General features: G+C 36.2%; 1 protein-coding gene across 2 annotated transcripts in view; it reads right to left on the bottom strand.

Annotated features, from left to right (window-relative positions):
* LOC135549493 (regulating synaptic membrane exocytosis protein 3-like) overlaps positions 1-15,553 on the bottom strand; it is a 132,250-nt gene that overhangs the window by 18,797 nt on the left and 97,900 nt on the right. For both annotated transcript variants that reach the window (XM_064979493.1, XM_064979494.1), the window contains exon 3: positions 8,255-8,396. In XM_064979493.1, the coding sequence (XP_064835565.1) occupies positions 8,255-8,396 (142 nt within the window). The remainder of the gene's footprint in view (positions 1-8,254; positions 8,397-15,553) is intronic.

The raw sequence follows: 15,553 nt of genomic DNA on the forward strand, positions 1-15,553 counted from the left end.
ATAATGATAGATGGATGGTAATATAATGATAGATAGATGGTAATATAATGATAGATGGATGGTACTATAATGATAGATGGATGGATGGTAATATAATGATAGATGGATGGTAATATAATGATAGATAGATGGTAATATAATGATAGATGGATGGTAATATAATGATAGATGGATGAATGGTAATATAATGATGGATGGATGGTAATATAATGATAGATGGATGGTAATATAATGATAGATGGATGGTAATATAATGATAGATGGATGGTAATATAATGATAGATGGATGGTAATATAATGATAGATAGATGGTAATATAATGATAGATGGATGGTAATATAATGATAGATGGATGGATGGTAATATAATGATATATGGATGAATGGTAATATAATGATGGATGGATGGTAATATAATGATAGATGGATGGATGGTAATATAATGATGGATGGATGGTAATATAATGATAGATGGATGGTAATATAATGATAGATGGATGGTAATATAATGATAGATGGATGGTAATATAATGATAGATGGATGGATGGTAATATAATGATGGATGGATGGTAATATAATGATAGATGGATGGATGGTAATATAATGATGGATGGATGGTAATATAATGATAGATGGATGGATGGTAATATAATGATGGATGGATGGTAATATAATGATAGATGGATGGTAATATAATGATAGATGGATGGTAATATAATGATAGATGGATGGTAATATAATGATAGATGGATGGTAATATAATGATAGATGGATGGTAATATAATGATGGATGGATGGTAATATAATGATAGATGGATGGATGGTAATATAATGATGGATGGATGGTAATATAATGATAGATGGATGGTAATATAATGATAGATGGATGGTAATATAATGAAAGATGGATGGATGGTAATATAATGAAAGATGGATGGATGGTAATATAATGATAGATGGATGGAAATATAATGATAGATGGATGGTAATATAATGATAGATGGATGGTAATATAATGAAAGATGGATGGATGGTAATATAATGATGGATGGATGGTAATATAATGATAGATGGATGGTAATATAATGATAGATGGATGGTAATATAATGATAGATGGATGGTAATATAATGATAGATGGATGGATGGTAATATAATGATAGATGGATGGTAATATAATGATAGATGGATGGTAATATAATGATAGATGGATGGATGGTAATATAATGATATATGGATGGTAATATAATGATAGATGGATGGTAATATAATGATAGATGGATGGATGGTAATATAATGATAGATGGATGGTAATATAATGATAGATGGATGGTAATATAATGATAGATGGATGGATGGTAATATAATGATAGATGGATGGTAATATAATGATAGATGGATGGTAATATAATGATAGATGGATGGTAATATAATGATAGATGGATGGATGGTAATATAATGATAGATGGATGGTAATATAATGATGGATGGATGGTAAAATAATGATAGATAGATGGATGGTAATATAATGATAGATGGATGGTAATATAATGATAGATAGATGGATGGTAATATAATGATAGATGGATGGTAATATAATGATAGATGGATGGTAATATAATGAAAGATGGATGGATGGTAATATAATGATAGATGGATGGTAATATAATGATGGATGGATGGTAAAATAATGATAGATAGATGGATGGTAATATAATGATAGATGGATGGTAATATAATGATAGATAGATGGATGGTAATATAATGATAGATGGATGGTAATATAATGATAGATGGATGGTAATATAATGAAAGATGGATGGATGGTAATATAATGATAGATAGATGGATGGTAATATAATGATAGATGGATGGTAATAAAATGAAAGATGGATGGATGGTAATATAATGATAGATAGATGGATGGTAATATAATGATAGATGGATGGTAATATAATGATAGATGGATGGTAATATAATGAAAGATGGATGGATGGTAATATAATGATAGATAGATGGATGGTAATATAATGATAGATGGATGGTAATATAATGAAAGATGGATGAATGGTAATATAATGATAGATGGATGGTAATATAATGATGGATGGATGGTAATATAATGATGGATGGATGGTAATATAATGATAGATGGATGGTAATATAATGATAGATGGATGGATGGTAATATAATGATAGATAGATGGATGGTAATATAATGATAGATGGATTGATGGTAATATAATGATAGATAGATGGATGGTAATATAATGATAGATGGATGGTAATATAATGATAGATGGATGGATGGTAATATAATGATAGATGGATGGTAAAATAATGATAGATGGATGGATGGTAATATAATGATAGATAGATGGATGGTAATATAATGATAGATGGATGGTAATATAATGATGGATTGATGGATGGTAATATAATGATAGATGGATGGTAATATAATGATAGATGGATGGTAATATAATGATAGATGGATGGATGGTAATATAATGATAGATGGATGGATGGTAATATAATGATAGATGGATGGTAATATAATGATAGATGGATGGTAATATAATGATAGATGGATGGTAATATAATGATAGATGGATGGTAATATAATGATAGATGGATGGTAATATAATGAAAGATGGATGGATGGTAATATAATGATAGATGGATGGATGGTAATATAATGATAGATGGATGGTAATATAATGATAGATGGATGGATGGTAATATAATGATAGATGGATGGTAATATAATGATAGATGGATGGATGGTAATATAATGATAGATAGATGGATGGTAATATAATGATAGATGGATGGTAATATAATGATAAATGGATGGATGGTAATATAATGATAGATGGATGGTAATGTAATGATAGATGGATTGATGGTAATATAATGATAGATAGATGGATGGTAATATAATGATAGATGGATGGTAATATAATGATAGATGGATGGTAATATAATGATAGATGGATGGTAATATAATGATAGATGGATGGTAATGTAATGATAGATGGATGGTAATATAATGATAGATGGATGGTAATATAATGATAGATGGATGGTAATATAATGATAGATGGATGGTAATATAATGATAGATGGATGGTAATGTAATGATAGATGGATGGTAATATAATGATAGATGGATTGATGGTAATATAATGATAGATAGATGGATGGTAATATAATGATAGATGGATGGTAATATAATGATAGATGGATGGTAATATAATGATAGATGGATGGATGGTAATATAATGATAGATGGATGGTAATGTAATGATAGATGGATGGTAATATAATGATAGATGGATGGTAATATAATGATAGATGGATGGTAATATAATGATAGATGGATGGTAATGAATGATAGATGGATGGTAATATAATGATAGATGGATGGTAATATAATGATAGATGGATGGTAATATAATGATAGATGGATGGTAATATAATGATAGATGGATGGTAATATAATGATAGATGGATAGATGGTAATATAATGATGGATGGATGGATGGTAATATAATGATAGATGGATGGTAATATAATGATAGATGGATGGTAATATAATGAAAGATGGATGGATGGTAATATAATGATAGATGGATGGATGGTAATATAATGATAGATGGATGGTAATATAATGATAGATGGATGGTAATATAATGACAGATGGATGTTAATATAATGATAGATGGATGGTAATATAATGATAGATGGATGGTAATATAATGATAGATGGATGGTAATGTAATGACAGATGGATGTTAATATAATGATGGATGGATGGTAATATAATGATAGATGGATGGTAATATAATGATAGATGGATGGTAATATAATGATGGATGGATGGTAATATAATGATGGATGGATGGATGGTAATATAATGATGGATGGATGGTAATATAATGATGGATGGATGGTAATATAATGATGGATGGATGGTAATATAATGATAGATGGATGGTAATATAATGATGGATGGATGGTAATATAATGATGGATGGATGGTAATATAATGATGGATGGATGGTAATATAATGATAGATGGATGGTAAAATAATGATAGATGGATGGATGGTAATATAATGATAGATAGATGGATGGTAATATAATGATAGATGGATGGTAATATAATGATGGATTGATGGATGGTAATATAATGATAGATGGATGGTAATATAATGATAGATGGATGGTAATATAATGATAGATGGATGGATGGTAATATAATGATAGATGGATGGATGGTAATATAATGATAGATGGATGGTAATATAATGATAGATGGATGGTAATATAATGATAGATGGATGGTAATATAATGATAGATGGATGGTAATATAATGATAGATGGATGGTAATATAATGAAAGATGGATGGATGGTAATATAATGATAGATGGATGGATGGTAATATAATGATAGATGGATGGTAATATAATGATAGATGGATGGATGGTAATATAATGATAGATGGATGGTAATATAATGATAGATGGATGGATGGTAATATAATGATAGATAGATGGATGGTAATATAATGATAGATGGATGGTAATATAATGATAAATGGATGGATGGTAATATAATGATAGATGGATGGTAATGTAATGATAGATGGATTGATGGTAATATAATGATAGATAGATGGATGGTAATATAATGATAGATGGATGGTAATATAATGATAGATGGATGGTAATATAATGATAGATGGATGGTAATATAATGATAGATGGATGGTAATGTAATGATAGATGGATGGTAATATAATGATAGATGGATGGTAATATAATGATAGATGGATGGTAATATAATGATAGATGGATGGTAATATAATGATAGATGGATGGTAATGTAATGATAGATGGATGGTAATATAATGATAGATGGATTGATGGTAATATAATGATAGATAGATGGATGGTAATATAATGATAGATGGATGGTAATATAATGATAGATGGATGGTAATATAATGATAGATGGATGGATGGTAATATAATGATAGATGGATGGTAATGTAATGATAGATGGATGGTAATATAATGATAGATGGATGGTAATATAATGATAGATGGATGGTAATGTAATGATAGATGGATGGTAATATAATGATAGATGGATGGTAATATAATGATAGATGGATGGTAATATAATGATAGATGGATGGTAATATAATGATAGATGGATGGTAATATAATGATAGATGGATAGATGGTAATATAATGATGGATGGATGGATGGTAATATAATGATAGATGGATGGTAATATAATGATAGATGGATGGTAATATAATGAAAGATGGATGGATGGTAATATAATGATAGATGGATGGATGGTAATATAATGATAGATGGATGGTAATATAATGATAGATGGATGGTAATATAATGACAGATGGATGTTAATATAATGATAGATGGATGGTAATATAATGATAGATGGATGGTAATATAATGATAGATGGATGGTAATGTAATGACAGATGGATGTTAATATAATGATGGATGGATGGTAATATAATGATAGATGGATGGTAATATAATGATAGATGGATGGTAATATAATGATGGATGGATGGTAATATAATGATGGATGGATAGATGGTAATATAATGATGGATGGATGGTAATATAATGATGGATGGATGGTAATATAATGATGGATGGATGGTAATATAATGATAGATGGATGGTAATATAATGATGGATGGATGGTAATATAATGATGGATGGATGGTAATATAATGATGGATGGATGGTAATATAATGATAGATGGATGGTAATATAATGATGGATGGATGGTAATATAATGAAAGATGGATGGATGGTAATATAATGATAGATGGATGGTAATATTATGATAGATGGATGGATGGTAATATAATGATGGATGGATGGTAATATAATGATGGATGGATGGTAATATAATGAAAGATGGATGGTAATATAATGATGGATGGATGGTAATATAATGATGGATGGATGGTAATATAATGAAAGATGGATGGTAATATAATGATGGATGGATGGATGGTAATATAATGATGGATGGATGGTAATATAATGATGGATGGATGGTAATATAATGATAGATGGATGGTAATATGATAGATGGATGGATGGTAATATAATGATGGATGGATGGTAATATAATGATAGATGGATGGTAATATAATGATAGATGGATGGAAATATAATGATAGATAGATGGTAATATAATAATAGATGGATGGTAATATAATGATGGATGGATGGTAATATGATAGATGGATGGATGGTAATATAATGATAGATAGATGGATGGATGGTAATATAATGATAGATAGATGGTAATATAATGATAGATGGATGGATGGTAATATAATGATAGATGGATGGTAATATAATGATAGATGGATGGTAATATAATGATAGATGGATGGTAATATAATGATAGATAGATGGATGGTAATATAATGATAGATGGATGGTAATATAATGAAAGATGGATGGTAATATAATGATGGATGGATGGTAATATGATAGATGGATGGATGGTAATATAATGATGGATGGATGGTATTATAATGATAGATGGATGGTAATATAATGATGGATGGATGGTAATATAATGATAGATGGATGGTAATATAATGATGGATGGATGGTAATATAATGATGGATAGATGATGGTAATATAATGATAGATTGATGGTAATATAATGATAGATGGATGGATGGTAATATAATGATAGATAGATGATGGTAATATAATGATAGATTGATGGTAATATAATGATAGATGGATGGTAATATAATGATGGATTGATGGTAATATAATGATGGATGGATGGATGGTAATATAATGATGGATGGATGGTAATATAATGATAGATGGATGGTAATATAATGATGGATGAATGGAAATATAATGATGGATGGATGGTAATATAATGATAGATGGATGGTAATATTATGATGGATGGATGGATGGTAATATAATGATAGATTGATGGATGGTAATATAATGATGGATGGATGGTATTATAATGATAGATGGATGGTAATATAATGATAGATGGATGGATGGTAATATAATGATGGATGAATGGAAATATAATGATGGATGGATGGTAATATAATGATAGATGGATGGATGGTAATATAATGATGGATGAATGGAAATATAATGATGGATGGATGGTAATATAATGATAGATGGATGAATGGTAATATAATGATAGATGGATGGTAATATAATGATAGATAGATGGTAATATAATGATAGATGGATGGTAATATAATGATGGATGGATGGATGGTAATATAATGATAGATGGATGGATGGTAATATAATGATAGATGGATGGTAATATAATGATGGATGGATGGTAATATAATGATAGATGGATGGTAATATAATGATGGATGGATGGTAATATAATGATAGATGGATGGTAATATAATGATGGATGGATGGATGGTAATATAATGATAGATGGATGGATGGTAATATAATGATGGATGGATGGTAATATAATGATAGATGGATGGTAATATAATGATAGATGGATGGTAATATAATGATAGATGGATGGTAATATAATGATGGATGGATGGATGGTAATATAATGATAGATGGATGGATGGTAATATAATGATAGATGGATGGATGGTAATATAATGATAGATGGATGGTAATATAATGATAGATGGATGGTAATATAATGATGGATGGATGGATGGTAATATAATGATAGATGGATGGATGGTAATATAATGATAGATGGATGGTAATATAATGATAGATGGATGGTAATATAATGATAGATGGATGGTAATATAATGATAGATGGATGGTAATATAATGATAGATGGATGGATGGTAATATAATGATCGATGGATGGTAATATAATGATGGACGGATGGTAATATAATGATGGATGGATGGTAATGTAATGATAGATGGATGGTAATATAATGATAGATGGATGGTAATATAATGATAGATAGATGGTAATATAATGATAGATGGATGGTAATATAATGATGGATGGATGGTAATATAATGATAGATGGATGGTAATATAATGATAGATATATGGATGGTAATATAATGATAGATGGATGGTAATATAATGATAGATGGATGGATGGTAATATAATGATAGATGGATGGTAATATAATGATGGATGGATGGATGGTAATATAATGATAGTATTAGTAGCGTACGTTCCGTCTGAGCTGTTGGAGTTGGTGCTCCCGTCGGTGGAATCCTTGCTACCCTGTCGCGTGACTCGGTTTCTCATCTCCACAGCGATGCCCGTCTCCGTGCTCCGTCTGATTGTACTGCGTAACTTCTTCGCTCGTTCTTCTGGAAATAAGATGTCAGAGGTCAGGGGTTAGAGGTTCAAGTTTAGGGGTTTAAAGGACCGCTCAAGACCTTTCTGAAGACTTCCTGTATCTTGTATCGAAGTAGTGTATCTGACAACAATGAGTCCTATGCAGGAATCGCGCCGCCATTTCACGTTTGCTAAAATACGAATAGTTCACCTCATATTTCTGTTTATGTGACAAACCTAAGCATAGAGAATGTAGATAATCATTGAAACATCTAAAACGCTGTCAAATATATTTTCAATTACCAAAAATATTGTATTTTTAGCTGTTTGAGGGTGGTGTGCAAAACTTAAAGTAAAAAATGCAAAAACTAAAATTAAGAACAGGAACCATATAGCACATAAAACAGGCCTGTCCTCTACACTAAAACATTCACACTAGTTTCCCATCAGTTGCACCAGAGGCCTGTCCTCTACATTAAAACATTCACACTAGTTTCTCACACTCTCTCATTCTCTTTCTCACCAAATATCTCTCTCTTTACTCTCTGTCTCCATCTCTCTCTCTACCCTCTCCCTCTATCTCACACCATAGTAAATCAGCAATGGAAAGGATGGATGTATGAAGAAGGGAACAAAGAAAGAGTCTAAGAGGAACTGTTTATGCTAAGAGAAAATCTCTGCTTCATCTCCCCGTCTAGCTCTCTGCTGCATCTCCCCGGCTAGCTCTCTGCTTCATCTCCCCGGCTAGCTCTTTGCTGCATCTCCCCGGCTAGCTCTCTGCTGCATCTCCCCGGCTAGCTCTCTGCTTCATCTCCCCGGCTAGCTCTCTGCTTCATCTCCCCGGCTAGCTCTCTGCTGCATCTCCCCGGCTAGCTCTCTGCTTCATCTCCCCGGCTAGCTCTCTGCTTCATCTCCCCGGCTAGCTCTCTGCTTCATCTCCCCGGCTAGCTCTCTGCTGCATCTCCCCGGCTAGCTCTCTGCTTCATCTCCCCGGCTAGCTCTCTGCTGCATCTCCCCGGCTAGCTCTCTGCTTCATCTCCCCGGCTAGCTCTCTGCTGCATCTCCCCGGCTAGCTCTCTGCTGCATCTCCCCGGCTAGCTCTCTGCTGCATCTCCCCGGCTAGCTCTCTGCTTCATCTCCCCGGCTAGCTCTCTGTTGAAAAAAATACACTAATCTCCTCACATGCACACAAACACACAAACACACCCACACACCCACACACACACACACACACACACACACACACACACACACACACACACACACACACACACACACACACACACACACACACACACACACAGCGATCGATGTGGGGATATTAATGGAGTTAGTATGTGGGAGGTCTAGGGGGGAGACAGTGGACCCTGGTGATTTAGAGTATGGGGAGCTAGGGGGGAGACAGTGGACCCTGGTGATTTAGAGTATGGGGAGCTAGGGGGGAGACAGTGGACCCTGGTGATTTAGAGTATGGGGAGCTAGGGGGGAGACAGTGGACCCTGGTGATTTAGAGTATGGGGAGCTAGGGGGGAGACAGTGGACCCTGGTGATTTAGAGTATGGGGAGCTAGGGGGGAGACAGTGGACCCTGGTGATTTAGAGTATGGGGAGCTAAATATATATATATATATATATATATTTTTTTTTTTTTAAATATATTGTTCTTTATTATTTTTCCCTAACCCTACCATCCCTTCCCTAACTGCAGTAAACTAATGGACAACAACACTTAGGCTTCTACTTCCAGTTTATACATATTACAGTATATACATGTTACGGACAGTTATAGTTAGTTATCTATTGTTTGTTTTTAGTCCCACCCTTCAGCTCCACTCAACCCCTCCCATCTATCTCTGAAAACCATCCAGTCCCATTCTTCAGCTACCCTCAACCCCTCCCATCTATCTCTGAACTTCAGCCAGTCCCATCCTTCAGCTCCACTCAACCCCTCCCATCTATCTCTTAACACCATCCAGTCCCATCCTTCAGCTACCCTCAACCCCTCCCATCTATCTCTGAACACCATCCAGTTTCTATTTGCCATATATTTTTCAACGTTGCTGTTTCACTAAAGTTTTGAACCTTTCTATTCTCATAGAATTAAAGATAAACCGTTTTGAGTCCAGCGTTGTTTTGCGTGTCAATTCATAAACCATGTGCCATGGAATCAGTACATTTAAACATCTATATGGCTCAGCTGTCAATTCGTTGGTCCTGACATGAAACTGTAATACTTTTTTTATTTATCATAATTTTCTTTAGCCAATGATGGTCTCTAATGCAGACAAGTTCCTTACTTTCTTCCCCTTCCCCTTCCACTTCCACCTCCCTTTCCACTTCCGTTTCCCCTTCCCCTTCCACTTCCCCTTCCAATTCCATTTCCCCTTCCACTTCCATTTCCCCTTCCACTTCCATTTCCCCTTCCCCTTCCCCTTCCCCTTCCACTTCCCCTTCCACTTCCACTTCCCCTTCCACTTGCCTCTTCCATTTTTGCAGTAATGCTGCAAAGAGTTGGTTGTAATTTTGAGTAGAGCAGACATTTCCATATATACTTGTTAGTTCTATGTGTGACATTAACTCCCCCAGTCCTATTTCTGATCATTTACAAAGACTCTACTATTTGTACGATAAAGATGTAACGTTGACAGGGCAGTAATATAGTGACGTAGGCTGTAAATGCTGTAGGTTTTCTGGTACAGACTTCTACAGGTCCCAGGTCTGTTATATCAGTGTTGCATCACCATAGACTCCAACAGTTCCACTGGTGATTCTACAGGTCCCAGGTCTGTTATATCAGTGTTGCATCACTATAGACTCCAACAGTTCCACTGGTGATTCTACAGGTCCCAGGTCTGTTATATCAGTGTTGCATCACTATAGACTCCAACAGTTCCACTGGTGATTCTACAGGTCCCAGGTCTGTTATATCAGTGTTGCATCACTATAGACTCCAACAGTTCCACTGGTGATTCTACAGGTCCCAGGTCTGTTATATCAGTGTTGCATCACTATAGACTCCAACAGTTCCACTGGTGATTCTACAGGTCCCAGGTCTGTTATATCAGTGTTGCATCACTATAGACTCCAACAGTTCCACTGGTGATTCTACAGGTCTCAGGTCTGTTATATCAGTGTTGCATCACTATAGACTCCAACAGTTCCACTGGTGATTCTACAGGTCCCAGGTCTGTTATATCAGTGTTGCATCACTATAGACTCCAACAGTTCCACTGATGATTCTACAGGTCCCAGGTCTGTTATATCAGTGTTTCATCACTATAGACTCCAACAGTTCCACTGGTGATTCTACAGGTCCCAGGTCTGTTATATCAGTGTTGCATCACCATAGATGGTCTAAGTATCACACCCAGGCCATCATCGTCATCACCATGGTGATGAGCAGATACCAGCCCTTAACAAAATCCAATGACGAGAGAGAGGGGGGAGGAGACAGAGAAAGATAGAGACAGAGAAAAACAGAGACAGACAGAAACAGAGACAGAGACAGACAGAAAGACAGAGAGAGAGACAGAGACCGAGACAGACAGAGAGAGAGACATAGAGAAAGAAAGAGAGAGATAGATAGAGACAGATATAGACCGAGACAGAGAAAGAGACAGAGACAGACAGAGAGAGAGAGATACAGGCTATGTGCTCACTGCCCACAAAATGAGGTGGAAACTGAGCTGCACTTCCTAACCTCCTGCCCAATGTATGACCATATTAGAGAGACATATTTCCCTCAGATTACACAGATCCACAAAGAATTTGAAAACAAATCCAATTTTGAAAAACTCCCATATCTACTGTGTGAAATTCCACAGTGTGCCATCACAGCAGCAAGATTTATGACCTGTTGCCACAAGAAAAGGGCAACCAGTGAAGAACAAACACCATTGTAAATACAACCCATATTTATGCTTATTTATTTTATCTTGTGTCCTTTAAATATTTGTACATTGTTAAAACACTGTATATATATAATATGACATTTGTAATGTCTTTATTGTTTTGAAACTTCTGTATGTGTGATGTCTACTGTTAATTTTTATTGTTTGTTTCACTTTATATATTCACTTTATATATTATCTACCTCACTTGCTTTGGCAATGTTAACACGTTTCCCATGCCAATAAAGCCCTTGAATTGAATTGATACACAGAGAGACAGAGAGAGAGAGAGACAGAGAGACAGAGAGAGAGAGATGGTTTGGAGGAAACAGAAAGAAGAAAGGAAAAATAAGAGAGCAAAGTTAACGATCAAGCGAGAGAAAGACAGAGGGAAAGGAGGGAGGGCAGGAAAGGAGAGGAGATAGCAGGGGACCAGTTGTATAGAGAGAGGAGGGAGGGCAGGAAAGGAGAGGAGACAGCAGGGTACCAGCTGTATAGAGAGAGGAGGGAGGGCAGGAGAGGAGACAGCAGGACATGATCAGCTGTATAGAGAGAGGAGGGAGGGCAGGAGAGGAGAGGAGACAGCAGGAGACCAGCTGTATAGAGAGAGGAGGGAGGGCAGGAGAGGAGAGGAGACAGCAGGACATGATCAGCTGTATAGAGAGAGGAGGGAGGGCAGGAGAGGACAGGAGACAGCAGGACATGATCAGCTGTATAGAGAGAGGAGGGAGGGCAGGAGAGGAGAGTAGACAGCAGGACATGATCAGCTGTATAGAGAGAGGAGGGAGGGCAGGAGAGGACAGGAGACAGCAGGACATGATCAGCTGTATAGAGAGAGGAGGGAGGGCAGGAGAGGAGAGTAGACAGCAGGACATGATCAGCTGTATAGAGAGAGGAGGGAGGGCAGGAGAGGAGAGTAGACAGCAGGACATGATCAGCTGTATATAGAGAGGAGGGAGGGCAGGAGAGGAGAGTAGACAGCAGGACATGATCAGCTTTATATAGAGAGGAGGGAGGGCAGGAGAGGAGAGTAGACAGCAGGACATGATCAGCTGTATATAGAGAGGAGGGAGGGCAGGAGAGGAGAGTAGAAAGCAGGGCATGATCAGCTGTATAGAGAGAGGAGGGAGGGCAGGAGAGGAGACAGCAGGACATGATCAGCTGTATATAGAAAGGAGGGAGGGCAGGAGAGGACAGGAGACAGCAGGAGACCAGCTGTATAGAGAGAGGAGGGAGGGCAGGAGAGGAGAGTAGACAGCAGGACATGATCAGCTGTATAGAGAGAGGAGGGAGGGCAGGAGAGGACAGGAGACAGCAGGACATGATCAGCTGTATATAGAAAGGAGGGAGGGCAGGAGAGGACAGGAGACAGCAGGACATGATCAGCTGTATATAGAGAGGAGGGAGGGCAGGAGAGGAGAGGAGACAGCAGGACATGATCAGCTGTATATAGAGAGGAGGGAGGGCAGGAGAGGACAGGAGACAGCAGGACATGATCAGCTGTATATAGAGAGGAGGGAGGGCAGGAGAGGAGAGGAGACAGCAGGACATGATCAGCTGTATATAGAGAGGAGGGAGGGCAGGAGAGGACAGGAGACAGCTGTATATAGAGAGGAGGGAGGGCAGGAGAGGACAGGAGACAGCAGGACATGATCAGCTGTATATAGAGAGGAGGGAGGGCAGGAGAGGACAGGAGACAGCTGTATATAGAGAGGAGGGAGGGCAGGAGAGGACAGGAGACAGCAGGACATGATCAGCTGTATATAGAGAGGAGGGAGGGCAGGAGAGGACAGGAGACAGCTGTATATCTATTATAAGCCTGTAGCCAGGAATATCTCTCTCCAGCAACATGCTCAGACAAACTCCAAGCCCCCCCGCTGCCATGACAACCCTTGGTTGGTCACCTGAGACAGCAGGGAGCCATAACTACTTCTAGTACTGCTTCTACAAGTAATACTACTACAACAACTACATCGACAAGTACTACAACTACTTCTACGACTTCTACTACAACTACTTATACTAGTACTACTACAACTACTTATACTAGTACTACTTCTACTAGTACTACATCTACTAGTACTACATCTACTACAACTATTACTTCTACTAGTACTACTTCTACTAGTACTACATCTACTAGTACTACTTCTACTAGTATTACATCTACTAGTACTACTTCTACTAGTATTACATCTACTAGTACTACATCTACTAGTACTACTTCTACTACAACTATTACTTCTACTAGTACTACTTCTACAAGTACAACATCTACTAGTACTACATCTACTAGTACTACTTCATCTAGTACTACTTCTTCTAGTACTACATCTACTACAACTATTACCTCTACTAGTACTACATCTACTAGTACTACATCTACTACAACTATTACTTCTACTAGTACTACATCTACTAGTACTACATCTACTACAACTATTACTTCTACTAGTACTACTTCTACTAGTACTACATCTACTAGTACTACATCTACTAGTACTACATCTACTACAACTATTACTTCTACTAGTACTACATCTACTAGTACTACATCTACTAGTACATTTACATTTACATTTAAGTCATTTAGCAGACGCTCTTATCCAGAGCGACTTACAAATTGGTGAATTCACCTTCTGACATCCAGTGGAACAGCCACTTTACAATAGTGCATCTAAATCATTAAGGGGGGGGGGGGTGGTGAGAAGGATTACTTATCCTATCCTAGGTATTCCTTGAAGAGGTGGGGTTTCAGGTGTCTCCGGAAGGTGGTGATTGACTCCGCTAGTACTACTTCTAGTAGTACTACATCTACTAGTACTACATCTACCACAACTATTACTTCTACTAGTACTACATCTACTAGTACTACATCTACTAGTACTACATCTACTACAACTATTACTTCTAATAGTACTACTTCTACTAGTACTACATCTACTAGTACTACATCTACTAGTACTACATTTACTTGTACTACATCTACTAGTACACCATATACTACAACTATTACTTCTACTACTACTACAGCTACTGGTACTATTTCTACTACAACTATTACTTCTAATAGTACTACTTCTACTAGTACTACTTCTACTACTACTACATCTACTAGTACTACATCTACTACAACTATTACTTCTACTAGTACTACTTCTACTAGTACTACATCTACTAGTACTACATCTACTACAACTATTACTTCTACTAGTACTACATCTACTAGTACTACATCTACTACAACTATTACTTCTACTAGTACCACTTCTACTACAACTATTACTTCTACTAGTACTA

This window comes from Oncorhynchus masou, chromosome 12, assembly GCF_036934945.1.
Source record: "Oncorhynchus masou masou isolate Uvic2021 chromosome 12, UVic_Omas_1.1, whole genome shotgun sequence".
NCBI lineage: Eukaryota > Metazoa > Chordata > Actinopteri > Salmoniformes > Salmonidae > Oncorhynchus > Oncorhynchus masou.